The following is a 16,239-nucleotide window of genomic DNA, read 5'->3' on the forward strand; positions in this document are numbered from 1 at the left end:
TCAACATAAAATATATTTTTAAGATGAGAAATATATTTGATTTGGTTTTTTTTAATTATTCTAATATATGCTAAATTGGAATTTAGGGTACGAGTGGTAAGCGTGCACAGTAGGAGCTTTTTTCCCTACCAGTGGAATATTAATCTTTGTGTTTGCCGATTTACTGACCTAAAGGGTCACATATGGGAAAATGTAATTTCTGTGCTACAGTTTTATCTATGATGTAATGATATTTGAAACAACAGATTGATCGAGAGTGGCTCTATTAATCTTAAAATATCCCTGTTCAGTTTGCAAACTGAATAAATTGATTTTTTTGTTATAAAGTGCTTCATTATATGTGAACCAGAACAATGTAGCCAGGAAGGCAAAGCCATCGTTTACACTTCTTACTCAAATGATGGTAAAAAACTTCGACCATCCCAGTGTGTTCCCAGAGCTTTTATTTTTTTCTAGATCAGTAGTAAGCTGTTTGTATTAGAAGTTATTTAAATGTTTGCAATACCTGTACTGAACTGTATGAAAATTGGAAGTTTGACTTGTATTTTGAGATCCTCACTTAGTTTTGGTTTATCAGTTCGTGTTAGGGGTGGTTTGAAAACATTTTTACTTTAACTGGTAATATTTCTGATGTGTTCTGAGAATGACTTTGCATCACATTATGAAAACAGCAGAAGGATGTGAAACCCAACACCCGTGTGGTAAGGCATGTTAAGCATATGTAGATATTAAAAAAGGAATGTCTTAGCTTTACACCTCTAAAACAGCATCATCACAAGTCTTTGATTCTTATGATCCTTGTAGCAGTTCAGCCTTTCTGCTTTTGAAATTATAGGAATGAAATTATAAATACATGATTCGAAACTTCACTCGTTCAGCGAGGTCGTTGGGTTTAATCTGGAGATAAACATCACTGCTGCTCCTTCAGAACTCCGTTAATGCTTTTTATAGAAACGCTCTTTTAAGGGGGTGGGGGGTGCGGGGAATCAGAGCTGAAACATTACTCCCATCTGTGGGGAAAAAAAAAAAAAAAGTAACTTTTTCCCCCGAGAACTGGTTGGTGCTCTGGTGTGTTTTTCGACACAGCTGTACCCAAAGGCTTGCAGTTAAGAGGAAACCAGTGAACCCGTTTGGTTTTTGGCCACAGATCATCAGCCGAATTAGTTAATTAGCGCTTAGCCGGGCTGTATTTTAGTTTTTTCCCCGCAGGCTCCGCGCACGGCCCCATCCCCGACCCCGCGCTCACGGTCACCTTGTGTGGGGCCGCGGCCCCGCCCCTCGGGCCGTCCCGCGCAGGCGCGGTGTGGGCCGGGCCGGCATGGCGGCGGCGGCGGCGCTGGGCCGGGCCGCGGGCCTGGGGCTGGGCCTGGGCCTGGGCCTGGTCACGGGAGGGCGGCGGCTCCTCAGGTACGCGGCGGGAGCGGGGCTGCGGGGCTGCGGGGAGCGGGGCGGCGGGAGCGGGGGCCACCTCGGTGGGGTGGCGGTGACCGGCGGTGCCGTTGTGTGCAGGGCCGGTGGCGCGGCGGAGCAGTGCCTGTCCCGGGGGATCAGCTCGGATCAGCGCCCGAAGCGGCCCCTCACCGCCTATCTCCGTTTTACGATGGAAAACCGTTCGGCGTTTAGGGAAAAGAACCCAGGTACGAGGTACGAGGGGAGGCGAGTCCGCGGGGCCCGCGGTTTGCTGTGTGCGGGAGCGGGGACACGGCCTGCGCCCCCCGAGCAGGGCTGAGCCGGGAGCCGGAACAGCTCTGTGTGCAAAACCAACCGCGTGAAGGAACTAAAGTCATTAGTTAGACATTACCCTGAATTTAGAGACCCAACCCACCTGTTTATCCATAGCGTGCCCCAAGCGAGTCCAGCATGGCCGTACTTACTGCCTACACGTGTGTTATCTTCGTCTTCTGTGCATCGTAACGAGCATGTGTATGACTTTAAAAATGTTTGCTGAAAGATCTCACCTGGGCAGTACATGCTAACAGTGATTTGTGGTTCTCAGTTATTTTCGGGCCTCTATGCATTTGAAGTATACTTTTGCTGATATAACAAGGTGCATATGATTTTGATATTTAGTAATTGGAAAACTATAGGTACTGGATTGTCTTGACTGTAAATGGAAGAAGAAGTAAATGTACATAGAGGAAAATGGTTTTCTGTGAATACGTTTAATTTACTATCCAAAAGTTTATTTACAGGCATTTCAGACACTCTTACCAGAAAGCAGCTAAATGTAAAGCTGTGCTGGTTTTGAAATACTGTTGAAATGAAGGTTAAAATGGTTAAAAAACTGTGGTCATATTGGGCAAGCCCTGAGGTAAATTTAAGTAGGGAAAACCATTTGATACCCCGTTCAGCAGTTCAGCAGTTCCAGAGTCAGAAAGGTTGGGAACTGAACTATCAGAGCTTATTGTGGTTACATACTACACCAGTGCTTTCCACGTTTTCAAAATTTGAATAATCTGCAAATAAATATACTAGATCTTATATACAAATTGAGAACTTTTGGTTTTCTTGTTCCAGTAGAGGTAATAGTCAAAAAAACTTGATAATTTATTAGTTCTCTTCTATCATTGGCCAAAGCATCATATTTTCAAAGGTTTTAAGGTTCATCTACTTGGACTCCATCTGTCTTCTTTTTCCAGAATTCTGGAAGTCAGGTTACTGAGAAGAGCTTAGTTCTGCTTTCCCACCATTGAGGTGGCTGAGCTTTACATCTGAGGTGGAAGAAAAGCTCATCTGTTTTTGGTTTTTTAATTGTGGAGGAAAAGCCTATAAAGGATTTTTCAAGAAAAGACCACCTATAATTTTTGCACCACCCTTAAGTTTGGTTGAGGTTTGTTTGGTTGGTTGGTTTGGTTTTGTTTTCTAATTATTATTCTTTTCCCCTTCACAAATTCAAGTCTGGCTGAAGGCCTCATCAAATGACCATGGTACAAGAGCCAGAGTCAAAGGCAGTCAGCTGAAAACCAAAGTAGACTCAAGTCACCAATTTTGTGGGAGAAGGAAATTACCTTTTTTTTTAACCTTACTTCTTTTGAATAATATTGTAAATAAGGGACTTTAATAAAGATTACAGAATCACAGAATGTGCTGAGTTGGAAGGATCATTGTAAAACAGAAGGACATATGTGCTATATCAGGTGGATAAAGTCACATTATACTTGCTTTGAAGAATTCAGCAGACTCTCTTTGCTAAAAAAGGAGAACTGGAAATTTTACTTTTGATTTCTTCCCTGCTCCTCCCTCCAAATTCAGACCATCTTGCACTGTATAGAAAAAGATCCATCTCAAAACGAAAAACATTGAATTGTTGTGGAGTGATAATGGCTGCCTTAAAATTGTGCTTCGTCTTATAACTGCATGTTTCATTCCAGGTTGAACCAAGAGCAGTGACTCTTTCCCCTCCCCAGAATACTACAGTCCCCTTTAACTGCCACAGGAAGGTAGTTTTATGGAAGGATGAAAATGTTTGTACAGGAAAAAGATACTTGTGACAGCTTTCCTTGGGAAAATTGAAGAACCTTACTACAGATACAATGTTGATCTTTATTTTCCTGCTTTCTCGTTTTAATGTACAGGAGCGAGCAACACAGAGCTGACTAAAAAATTAGCTGGTGCTTGGAGGGAGTTACCAGCATCACAGAAGCAGGTAAGAGTGTATCTTTGCCCTGAGTTCTTTGAACTCTGTACAGTCTTGGTGGTTCTTTTATTTGGTTTGGTGTCCCCTGTGGATTTTTTGTTTAGTGTGGTGATTTTTTTTTTGATGGGTTGGTTTGTTTTTAATCAACAGTTTAAAAAGCATGTGTGTGTGTACAAAGGTTCAGACATCAGTACACCACAGTGTGGTGGGTTGACCCTGTCTGGACACTGAGTGCCCAGCATAGCCACTCTCAGCTGGGCAGAGGACAGAAAATACACCAAAAGATTCGTGGGTCGGGATAAGGGCAGGGAGAGATCCCTCACCAGTTACTGTCAGGGCAAAACAAACTCCACCTGGGGAAATCAGTTTATTACCAATCAAATCAGAGTAGGCTAATGAGAAATAAAAATTTAAAACACCTTCCCTGCACCTCCTGTTCTTCCCAGACTCAATTTCATTCTCTGTTTCTCTAGTTCCGCCCCAGGGGGATGGGGAATGGGGCCTAAGGTCTGTCCATCACATCTTGTCTCTGCTGCTCCTTCCTGCTCAGAGGGAGAACTCTTCACACTCTGCCCCTGCTGGGGCCCTCCTACAGGAAACAGTCCTCCATGAACTGCTCCCAGTGTGAGGCTTTCCCACTTGCTGCAGTTCTTCAGGAACTGCTCCAGCACTGGTCCCTTTCCATGGGGTGCAGTCCCTCATGAATAGGCTGTTCCAGTGTGGGAGGCCCCGGAGTCTCAGCCCCCTTCAGGCATCCCCCTGCTCCAGTGTGGGATTCCTCCCTGGGCTGCAGGTGGATCTCTGCTCCCTGTGGACCTCCATGGCTGCAGGGGCACAGCTTCCTCACCGTGGGCTGCACCACAGGCCGCAGGGGAACCTTCTCCATGACCTAGAGCACCAACCCCCTCCTTCTCCACTGATCTGTAGAAATAATCTCACATTCTCACATCTGACTCCTCTCTCAGGCTGAAGTTGTGCAGCTTTCTTTTTCCCCTTCTTAATGCTCTTATCCCAGAGGCACCACCGCTGTCACTGGTGGGCTCAGCCTTGGCCAGCTGTGGGGGCCTCTTGAAGCTGGCTGGCATTGGCTCCATTGGACACAGCAGCTTCTCAGGGGAGCCAGCCCTGTACCCCCCTCACCACCAACACCTGGCCATGCAAACCCAACACAGGAAGATACTTTGACACTTGTACACGACCTGGGGTTTCATAATTTTAGTCTGTTGCCAGAGAAAGGGCACAGCTCTCACTCCATGTGGCTGTGGGGCTGGGAACCGGTTATTTTTCCTTTTTAAATGGTAATTATGTACATGGTGCATTACGTGTATAATAACATAAGTTTTGTAAAGTTACTCTGCTTTCGTGTGCGTAAGTGAAACCTCAGTTAATTTCGATGGAAGGACCAACTCTCTTTTTTGCTACGTGTAAATTTATCGAAGAGCCATCAAATTAACTTTTAGTCATAAGTAGTGAAGTTTCTCTAAGAGTGGCCATTTCATGTGATAATGTAAAACAACTCTAGGACTTGCTAATCAGTGCTGAATTTAAGTGCCATTGATAGGAAAGTAGTGATCGTTTTTCCTTGATTGTTCTTCCTTGATTACAGTTAGCAATTAAATGCAGCTAGTCACTGATTGCAGTTTTCTAGCTAAAGTAGTATCCTTTTTTCAGTAGAATTCTCATATCCCTTTTGGACTGCTCACTCTGTGTGCTTTTCCTTTTTTGTGTCTGAAATGGATAACAGGGGGTAGTCAAACAGATGAAAATCTGATGTTCCAGGGTAATTTTTTCCAGTCTTAATTTTTTCCCCCATAGAATAGAAGTGTTAGCTTGTCTGATGGTCAGGTGGTTCGGACTGAAAGCATCTGTTTAAGGCTGGTGATGATTTGTGCTGTAGGTTTACGAGGAAGCAAAAAAGATGGATTGGCAAAGATATGGAGAGCAGATGGCCAAATATAAAGCCCAGCTAACTCCAGCCCAGGCTGCAGCTTTGAAAGAGGAAAGGAGAAAACAACTGGCAAGGAGAAGATCACTCCGGGCAAAAAGAGTAAGCATTTTGAAATTCAAGTTTCTTTTCTCTCAAGGAAGCTGAAGTCTGTCTAGTATATAGAGCAGAGTCAAAGCATGTTTTTAGAAATACAGAACCAACTCAGAATAACAGAAAACACACAAGAAACACAAACCCCCCAAAATGCCATGGACTAAATATAATTGCTGATGTGGTGGCATTCCTGCACTTGAAGAACACAGAACTAGCACGTATATTTACGCTTAAAGGTGGCTTCTCTATGCTTTTTTTCTCCCTATTCCTCGAGCTGCCAGAGGAAGGATAGGTAATAAAAGACATTTGGACCAGCAACACTTTCTTTGGATGGAAAGACATCCAGAAATAGCTTTTCACGGAGGCCTTGTATCTCTTACCTCATTGGCCCCTACCAGATAGCAGCTCTTGGAAGTAGCCTTTTTTCCTTCCTTTCTTTGGACTCTGTGGCTTTGCTACCTGTGTCACTGCTGCCATGGTGAATTAGGGCTGCAGAGGTACATCTGTTTGCTGGTATCCTTTTCTAGCATATTCAAGTGGACCATCTTCCCTATTCCCTTCTAGATGGTTTATATATAAATCCTGAGAGACAGAACCATCTATAAAGGTATGATATTGTGGTTGGTCCAGTAGCAAAATCACCTATTGCTTGCTCATTTCTGTGAATTAAACTGCTGGTGTGACACTGCCCTAACTAGCAAAAGTGAAATTAATTTGGTTTAAAAGACCTCTACTTAGAGGAAATTTTTAATCCAAATGATTGTGTTGGTCCTTTTTTTAGAGTATGGCAGCACAAGGAATTTAGCCAGCATATTTAATGCCTAAGCAGATGTTAATTTGCAGCACCCAGGCTCCAGTGGGAATGTCAGGACTGGAGGAAACGAGAAGTGTAATTGCATTCATAACTTGCTGTACTTTCCTTCTCGTGCCATCATCCCTGCAGGCAAAGTGTTCTGATAGCAGAAACCCAGTTCTGTTTCCCTGGAAATTGGTTCTGTTCCACCTTCTCACCTCCCACAGTCCACCACCTGCCCTCCTCTCTGCAAGCAGGCTGTATTTCACAGCAAAAACAGGAGCCTTATGAAGAATAATAGAAAACCTGTCATCATGATTTTCTTACAGAGGAATTTAATAACAGTCTTTGGTTTCTGGAAGACTTAGCTGAAGTAAGAATCAGTTTAAAATGCTTTTTCTTTATCTGTGAAAACTCAAGTTGTTAGCTTTTCTTAGTTTAGTTTAGCATTAGTCTTGACAAGCACAGAGAGGATCATGACATACAGTCCAGTTTACAGAATAAAACACCAAAGAAAGAATTTGTGTTTGATTTTTGTGTAAAATATGAAGTCAAATGGTAAGCCTAGTTTTGGAAAAAATGCATGCCTGGTAGATGGAATAACTTTTCTTGTTGTTTCTAAAGGAATTGACTGTGCTTGGGAAACCTAAAAGACCTCGTAGCGGCCTTAACATTTTTGTGGCAGAAAAATTTCAGGAGAGTGAGGGAATTTCACCTGCGGTAAGCCAGGAAAGATTGCTTTTTAAAACAGATCCATTGTGTTCAGAAAAATCTGATTTAGATTCTGTCATTTTCAAAGAAATTGTTCAGTAGTTCAATATCTGCATGTTGCTTTGCTTAGGTTACCTTTTTTGGGCTGCAGTGATCTGCCTGTATACTGCTGCTGGCATGGCCTTTATAAACTGATGTGTGGGTATACAGACTTAAAATATTTGCAGTATTTTTTGCACTTCAGTTTTACAGACTTCATCTGTTCCCTCTGTAAGGAGAGAATTATTCTTCTCTTCGTTTTGGTGTAGAAATACATAAGTTTTTCAAAGAGTTGTGGTGGTCTGCTCCTGTTCCTGCAGTACGAGTTCACTGTACCTCCTATAGCTCGGGTGGTGTTACAGAACATGCCAGAGTTCCTCATCAAACTCACAAGTTCTGCACTAAACTGCACTTTGGGGTGGTGTAAATTACACTGGTGGATTACAGCAGTGTTGGAGACCTCCCCTGTGTGTCTGATATGTTCCTTACCCTACACATTTAATCAGTACATTGGGATGGTGGATCTAGTTTGTTCCTTGGTTTTCCATGTACAAGGCAGGCTTCTCCACTCAGCTGAGGCCTGGGCTGTAAACATGGCTCAGATGATGCCCAGCAGCTTGTTCTACTATACACTATACCATATAGTGTATTATTTGCCTGCATTAAAAGGGTGGGGGATTAAACCTGTGTGACTTTGTGCTTTTTTACATTGGTTTATGTTTGACTTTCACTTGTGTGGCATTCATCTGTACCCCTCTGAGATCAGTCTGTTCCTAAAATAACCCTCCTGTATTGCATGTTCTGTATCCTGTAGGCAAAGCTGAAGAAATTATTTGATACATGGCAAAAACTCTCCACTTCTCAAAAGCAGGTATGTCAGTGGATTTGGATGAGGCTCTGATGTAATCAGAAAATTACAAACTTGAGTCAAAGTTGATATATTCATACAAAATCTTGAACTTAAGTTGCTCAAAATATAATACTGAGGAAAATACTCTGAGATCTTCATGCATCTTGAAAAAGATTGTTACCTTTATTGCAGTAGTGACCATTTTATTCACAGTGTGGTTGAAATGTAAGCCAGTGGGATAGGATGGAAGTTCAGTGTGCCTGGTAGTGGATGCTGAGCAGCATCTAGAGGGAAAGGTGAAATAATGTGCAACAATTTGATTTTTTTCTAATAATACATGATATCTTTAAACATCATCATAATAATTTGCTGCTCACAGAAAGACTTTTGACAGGGAAAAGCAACAAATCTACAAATGATATGCATAGGGTAATTTATTAACTTTGGTTGGCTGGAGGATTATTCTCTGCCAGCTTTCTCAGGATACTGAAATACAAATCTGCACATGGCCATATGAAAAATGAGAGCTGCTACACTGAAATCTAATCTGAAAATGTCACAGTTTAGGTATGCTGTACCTTACTGTTCTTCCTCCCAAATGACCTTTGTCCAGATCAGTTTTGAGTGTGCTTAGGACACACCCTAGGTTCAGGATCTTACTGTAGGAAAAAAATTGGAATAATTCTGCAGCGATATCTATTCCTGTTCATCACATAATCCACCTCTCAAACTAGTGCTCAGACAAAAAGCCTTAGCTGTTAGTAGCAATATTGAATAAACTTCCACTTCAATAGTGGGCAGCTCTTGACATAACCGTAATTTAGTGCTAAAGTTTTGTATTTTTCTGCAAGTTTGATTTTTTTTTTTTTTTAATTATCCGGAGGCAAACGCAAATACTTGGGCTGTGCCAGTGCCCAGGTGTTGTTCTAAGTCACCTTTGTGTCATGGCACTTTTCCAGACAAAGCCCCTTCTGTAACCTTATTTTCCTCTAGCAATACCTGCAGCTTGCTGAAGATGATAAGGTTCGGTACGAGAATGAAATGAAGTCGTGGGAAGCAAAAATGGTTGAACTGGGACGTGAAGACCTGGTGCGTTCCAAAAAGAAAAGGCTAAAAAAGAAACCTGCTGGAACTGCAAAGCAAGCTGGGACAGCCAGAACTTCCTTGGGTAACAAGGCAAAATTAAAGCTGAAAAAACCAGAAGAGTAAAATGGTTAAGTATTTTATATTTAATCCCTTTTGGTTGTCATGTCTCTATCCTGTTACGTTAATGCTGCAGTCAGTGTTAGCACTGAAATTTGAAAGCCCTAAAAACCCATGAAAGGGTCCAGTGGAAAGGTGATCAGGTAAGAGAGGAGTCATTGTCTCTCAGAACTGACTGAAATAATCACTGCAGGTATAAGCTGAACTGTGGAACAGCAATCAGTTAATCAAGCTATGAATACTGATGCTCACTGACATCAGCACAGCCCTCCAGTAATGGTAGATAACAGCCAGCTTTTATAAGATATTTTTTTATAAAAGAAAGATTATTCTACAATGTTACCATCTAAAATCTGTAAATAAAAGCTGAAATCGGAGTTAGTGATGCTGTGTTTTATTCCCTCCATGGTATTGGTAGTGAAGACAAATGCTCTACATTTCAATAACAGGCACAAGAAATATCATGGCTGGGAAGGGCTCTACCCACGTTTGTTTTTTTATTTCAGCAGAGTATTTCTGTCTCACCTCATGTCCTACGACCACTGAGTTGCCATCTGCAAAGTCCTGCACTACGGGACCCTCCTGGGCAGCAGAGCTTTTGCCCACAGGGCAGCAGTCTTTGTCTGCACAAGCAGAGCTTGTGCCCACTGGCCAGTGTGTCAATTCATGCAGCTCTGCACACTGCGAGTACATTTTCCATCTGTTTCTGCCAAGGAAATGCCCTGGACAGGTTCTTCTGTGAAATCTCCCAGACAAGATCTCCTGCACAGAATCCAACCACCTGGAGGAATTTGGGCTTCTTGTGTTTGATGTCTGTATAGTATTTGGGTGTTTTGTTTAATTTTTGTTTCCCACGTGCAGATTTTCAGGGTTGTGCTGAGAATCACTGTGAGCTTTTACTTTCTTTTTCTTTTTTAAATTTATTTAATACTGCCCCAAAGAAATATCGTTATTTGCGCCATTTTTAGTTCATATCCATCCTGTGTCCCACAGACTGTGCAAATGAGGAGCTGTTCTCTCTTTTTCAGCAAGTTTTGTATCCCACTTTTGAAACCTTCTCTGGAACTGCAGTTGCAATATCTGTGTGCAGAGGTGGAGGGAAAAGAGCCCCAGCACAGCAGCACTGCCAGGGAGCATCAGGATTTGGTTTTTCCAGAGCTGTCCTTGTAAGACCCGAGTGCTCTGGAAGTTTAGTCTAAAGGCTGCAGGGTGTCAGCCCTCTGGCCTGCAGGCAGGGACAGGGAATTAGCACTTCTGTGGCACAGCTGCCCTCTGCAACAGCATGTCCATCCTACCAAGGGATCTCCTCAGGGTAGTGCCTGAAGGTTTAGATCTGCTGGTAAGTCCTCTCAAGAACATATTCAGGAGAAAAACACCAGTGAACCTCTCAAGAGTGGCACTGTGTTAGGTGAAAGAACTCAGCAGTGCCTGTGCACTTCCAGGCTCCTGGGAGAGACATGAAGGACCACCAGGGCAGGGTGTGATCTATTGCCATGTGCACTGGAACCCCCAGGTCAACTCCCCAGGGCATTCATCACAGACCTGCCAACCACTCTTGGTTGGCTCTCACAATAGAACCACTACTTCCAGCACTGGCTTCTCACCCAGCCCACAGAGGTTCTTTATCCCTTCTGGGAGAGACATGGAGGGACTAGACAGGATGACTCTCTTTGCATTGCACAGACAAGCCTTGAGCACGTCTCTGGTGTTGGTGTGGGGAGATGACCCTGGGCAAGCACAAATGCCATCAGCCTCCTGGGGGAGCCTTGAAGTTACGTGGGACAGAGTGTCTCTGTGTCGCTTTGCATTTACGGTACTAAACCCTGGCAAAGGCCCTGGATGCAGCTCTGGGATGTGCTTCTGTGGCCAGAGCTCCCTGTGCCCATCCCTCAGGCTGTGGGGCATCTCAGATAGTGACAGAGCAGGTGGCACCTCACAAGGGTTGAGATGTATCCAGGCTCCGGGCGTGGCAGCAGGAGCCCCAGGAGATCCTGCCCCTGCTGCCATGAACTGTCTGTGTGTGTGTGCAAGGGAAGGACTCGTGTTTGAAAACCCTTGTGTGACCGAGCGGTGAGCCCCCGCCAGGGCACCACTGACTCTTGGCCAGCTGGCCATCCACCAGGACCCCAGAGGCCATTTTCCAGCACTGCTATGCAGCATGTCATTCCCAGTCTGTCCATACATCTCGGGTTGCCCCATCCCAGGGACAGAATCCAGCTCTCCCCCTTATTGAACTTCCTATGGTTGATGATTGCCCAAACCTCTGATTTGAGGTCTCTCTGCATGTCCTCCCTCTTCCATGAGGCCCTAGAGTGCCACAATAGCCCCTTGATTCCATGGGAATCTGCAGTGTTCAGTGTTCCATTGGTTACATGAGGCCCTAGAGTGTCACAAAGGCACTGAAATGGGAGCGGGTCTCCTTTCTAAATGACTCAGTAAATCAATAGTTTTAGCTTAGATAAAAATTATATCCTAATCAACAAAAGGATTTGCTTTCTTGGCATAGTAGTGGTCTTTTCTTTTAAGACTACAATTAGTTTCAGGATGTAGAAGGTAGATGATACATGGAAACTAATAAAGAGTGTATCGTGTGCCCACCTTCAAGAAATTAGCTTACATGCCTCAGAAAACTTGTTCAATAAGAGATTATTCTGTTAAGAAGAAATTCATTTAAATATTGTTTAAGCTAATGGGAAGTCCTAGTTATCTTTAACCAGCGATGAATAGATGTGTCTTAGCTGGTCCTAGGACATTTAGTTTAGCGGTCAGAGCTCAGATGGATCCATCAGAGATTCTGGGATGCCTTGTGTCAAGGGAGAAGACCAGTCTGCAAAAATGACTGCCCTCCCAGAAGAAATGGACGCTAGATGGCAGCCTTGCTCCACGAATAAAATCCAAGATGCTCTTTGACCCCCAAATCATGACATAATTATGGATTGCTTGTGAAGGGAAGAGGTCTTTCAGGTATCACTGTATTTATATTCCAAAATCATCACAGGGGGAGCAGTAACATCACTGAGGACACGGGTGCCACTCCTGGGGACATCAGTGACATCAGAGGGACATTGGTGACATCCTTAAGAACACGGGTTCCACCCCTGGGGACATCAGTGACATAACAGGGACATTGGTGACATCACTGAGAACACGGATGCCACCCCTGGGGACATCAGTGTCATCACAGGGTGATGACATCACTTAGGTGACATCATTTAGGACACCAGTGCCAAAAACTGTGGACTAAGTATCATGCAAAGTCGATATATTTATAAACACATAAGAACTGTAAAGTCCGTATCATAAAGTCCTTTCAGTCGCTGTATATCTTTTTCCATTCCTGAAACCGTTCCCATTCTGATCCCTGTTCCTCCACAGGCCGTGACAAGAAGTGCCTGTCAGAACTGCAAAGATGGACACAAAAGAATCTTAAGTGGGCATATTCTCCGCTCTGCCCTGCACTCCCCAGTGCTGGCGTCAAAACTCAGCCCCTCCACTTCCCTCTCCTAAGGGACTTGTTCTTAGACGTCCCTTTCCCCTACACTCATTTCAAAAACCCTCCCGGCAATTCCCAAGCTTGTACCCGGCTCTCATCCCCTCTCTGGCTCAGAGGCTCCCCTCTGTGTTGGCTATCCTGTTACTTTGCTGAGCATCCTGATATTGAAAGCAAGATATTGCACTTACCAGCGTGATCAAAGCTAGCTGGAAATGGGAACAGGCTTCATGAACAAACACCAGAAATGGCCAGAAAAGCCAATGCAGGGATCATCTTCCAGTTGCTCCTAATCTGTGCTGCCACCAAGAGCATCACTGTCTCTCATAGTGAGGATAGAGAACAAAGTCATGGGTGGTCCCAGGGGGTCTTGCTCTTTAACTGGTATTAAAATTGATATTCCTCAGATATAAGGGAATCATGGAGGCTTTCCTGATTCTGACATGTGTGTCTTGTTATCCATCAAACCACTGGTTGTGGCTCTGAGAGAACCAGCACTTGCTTAGAACTGGAATGATGTTTTACAAGCCTCAAGTACAGCTGAAGAATCTCTTGTTTCTCTCTTTGGAAGAGATATGTGAGTCCTGAGGCATTAGGCCAATGCTTGCTGCATTTTATTAACATTTTTACAATTAAACAAGGGGTTGATAAGATTGACGAGGAAGATATGACTCAAGAGCTTGTTAGACAGCAACCTCTAAACTCTTCGGGCGATGCAAAGAGCAGCAGCAGTTGAAGAGTGTTTTCCAGCATGAGATTAATCAATAATAACATGCTCACTGACATAAAAGTTACTTCTTAAAAGCAATTTATTATTCATTGAAAAGCAGGAGGTAGAGTGTTTGACAGAGCCTCTGCAGAATGATGGAGAATAGTCCTGTCTGATTTCTCCTTCTCTTGTTGTGCCAGCAAGAGCAATCAATCATCTTTAGGGTTTTTTTTTTTCCTCTGTGATCATCTGTAGTTTAGGGGAAAACAGTATCCAGCAGCATTAATTATTTAATCTACATTGCCTTTTTCCTCTACGTGGGAGGACTTGGTACTGTGCTGGGAAGTGGGGCCAATAGAATTTCTGGGATTCGGATTTGGAGCTTGAGCGCTTTCTATTTTCTTTTTTAGAGGTTAACACTGGAGACTCAGCTCCCTCTATGGTCAAAAGAGGGGGAGACACCTTCCTGCAGGATGTCTTTACAGAGGATGCTCTCTCAGAGTTGGGTATTCTCTGTTCAGTAGTTGAAGTCTTGCCTCTTCCTAAAATTGTGGTGTAGATCCCACTTGAGGTGGTAAATCTCTCAAGTGTATGAGTCTGGGCCTACACACCTGCTAAGGTGTGACTGGAGATGTGAAAGAGTTCATAAATGAGTTTCAAACAATCAGGATCACACAATCATTTAGGCTGGAAAAGACTGCCAAGATTGAGTCCAACCTGTGACCGATCCCCACCTTGTCAACCAGATCAGAGCACCGAGTGCAGAGGGATGTGGAGATGGGATTTTGGGTTTGCATCCCCACCTGCTGGGCACAGCTGGGTTTGGATGCTCCTTAGCAGAACTGTGAGGTGTAACATGGGCAGCAGCTCCTCCTCTCTTGCTTTGGGGGCTTAAATTGAAACACTCAGAAGCTCAGTCACCTCTGAGCTGCTCTGCTGGGAGCAGCAGAGGGACACCTCCAAAGGCCACACAGCCTATTCATGGTCAGGAAGATCCTGCTGCTGAATCTTTTCCTTCACCTGCAGATCACACTGCTCTGATCCCAGGCACTTCAGGGAAGTGGCATAAATCCATGCTGTGGTTTCTGTGCCACACAGATAGCAAGAAGCATTATACAGTTGTCTCAGGCTAATTCCCACCATGGGGCTGTGGAGAGTAGTTGGTTGTCAACAGACTTTGTCAGGGGACCATAAGTGCTTCTGCATGTCCATACAGCAACACAGTGGTGGCAGCTGTGGCTGTGTTATAGGACCAGGTCCACTGTGAGGCTTGGAGATAGTAAACTGGTATGTGTGAGGACATGCAGAAGATGGTAGAATACGGTTTTACAAGATGGGGCTTAGCTGTATTGCAGGCACCCATCTTGCAATCAGCTTTCTCAGGGGGTTTCTCCCATGCTGAGGCTCAATTTACTGTGTAATATGGGATAGCCAATATTTTATTGCTCTGTTAGTGAATATGTTTGTTGTCAGCGTGCAAGAAAAAAGAAACAAAGATGGAAATTCTCTGGAATTTACGTGACATTGGAGAGGATTTGGGGCCTGTTTGGTAACAAGCAATCTTTGGTAACAAGCAAGGCTTTTAATTTCTGCTTGCTTGCTTGCTGTGCCGTGGGGTTTCTGTTTTGAAGGGAGAGGTTATTGCCTCTCTCTCCTGCCTCCAGAGTGGAGGTAGAAAGTTCTTCACTGACAAGCAGTTCTGAAGAAATCAGTGGTAAACCAATTGCAACACTGAAAGAGTTGAAATTGCAAACATCACTACAGCCACTATGAAGGCAGCACCACGAGGTACTTGTTGCAGTAATCCAAATCCTGTTGGAAAGGTGCCTCTGGCAGGGAGCAGTGCCTCTACCTAGTCCTTGGCAAGCAGGATTTTCTCTTGAGTTTGAACAGCTTCTGCTGGAAAGGTGTTAGGAGCTGTCTGGGTTGTGGTCTAAATGTTTGGTAACAGCTTGCATTGCTTTCCAGCCTGGACTGAGCTGATGGAGTGGTAAGAAGCTTGTATCCAACTCTTTTAATATGTATTGGGCTAATGCAGTCCAATGGTAGAACCATTGCCATTACACTGGGAATTGTCATCTTCTTGATTTTACAAGTCTGGCTTAATTTTTAAAGTCTATTTTGCAAGTGCCAAGAGCATCACCTGATGCAATAAAACAAACCCCAAACAACAAACCACCCCAATGTATTCTGGAGTGATGCTAGTCTGCTGTTGCGATGGCTGACCAAAACCAGCACGCAGCAGGATGTGGTAATACATGGAATTGCTCCAAACTGGGCTGGATCCCAGTGCTCAGGGTGGTGAAACACTGACAAAATGCTTGTGCAGGCAGCAAAAAGAAAGCTGCAAATGTGAGGATCTCATTCAAACCTCCTCTGAGGTGCCTTTGCATGTAGCATGTGCTATGCAGCTAAACCAGAATCCAAACCACTTGATTCCTTAAGCTGTTTTAGGGTCATGGTGCTGGAAATCATCTCAGAGGTGTCTTAACCCAGACCTCTGAACTCTTGCAGCTATAGAAGAAAGTCCAGGGCCAAAATCTGAGCTCTGCCAGCTCCTGGGTGCCTGTAACCTGCTCCCCAGTGAGACCTGAGAACTACCAGTGAGCCAGGGGAGGAGTAGAAGAGGGGATTTGTTAGGTTAGATTTCCAGGTGTCTTTTGGTTCTATGGATGTCTCAGGTCCCGTTGCTGCCTCAAAGGAGTGGCACTAAGAAAGTAATAAACAAACAACTCCCCTGCTTTGAGTGAGGACTCTGTCAGTTTG

At 44.1% G+C, this 16,239-nt stretch overlaps 1 protein-coding gene across 2 annotated transcripts; it reads left to right on the top strand.

The window, feature by feature from the left end:
• Positions 1-1,295: 1,295 nt before the first annotated feature.
• On the top strand, positions 1,296-9,651 carry TFAM (transcription factor A, mitochondrial). 2 transcript variants are annotated; one of them, XM_064662212.1, is made up of 7 exons: positions 1,296-1,407; positions 1,510-1,637; positions 3,576-3,646; positions 5,535-5,684; positions 7,096-7,191; positions 8,036-8,092; positions 9,065-9,651. In XM_064662212.1, the coding sequence occupies exons 1-7, from the start codon at positions 1,319-1,321 to the stop codon at positions 9,278-9,280; spliced, it is 807 nt and encodes a 268-aa protein (XP_064518282.1). In that variant the 5' UTR covers positions 1,296-1,318; the 3' UTR covers positions 9,281-9,651. The 2 variants fall into 2 exon arrangements, with proteins under 2 accessions (XP_064518282.1, XP_064518281.1); XM_064662211.1 differs by having other exon boundaries at positions 1,296-1,637.
• The last annotated feature ends 6,588 nt before the right edge of the window (positions 9,652-16,239 follow it).

This window comes from Pseudopipra pipra, chromosome 8, assembly GCF_036250125.1.
Source record: "Pseudopipra pipra isolate bDixPip1 chromosome 8, bDixPip1.hap1, whole genome shotgun sequence".
Classification (NCBI taxonomy): domain Eukaryota; kingdom Metazoa; phylum Chordata; class Aves; order Passeriformes; family Pipridae; genus Pseudopipra; species Pseudopipra pipra.

What these genes read in the sequence shown, in the direction of transcription:
- TFAM (XM_064662211.1), top strand. Translation starts at nt 1,319, where the DNA reads ATGGCGGCGGCGGCGGCGCTGGGCCGGGCCGCGGGCCTGGGGCTGGGC. An exon ending in TACCAGCATCACAGAAGCAG is followed by an intron (nt 3,647 to 5,534) that starts GTAAGAGTGTAT and finishes TTTGTGCTGTAG; the next exon opens with GTTTACGAGGAAGCAAAAAA. An exon ending in TCTCCACTTCTCAAAAGCAG is followed by an intron (nt 8,093 to 9,064) that starts GTATGTCAGTGG and finishes ATTTTCCTCTAG; the next exon opens with CAATACCTGCAGCTTGCTGA.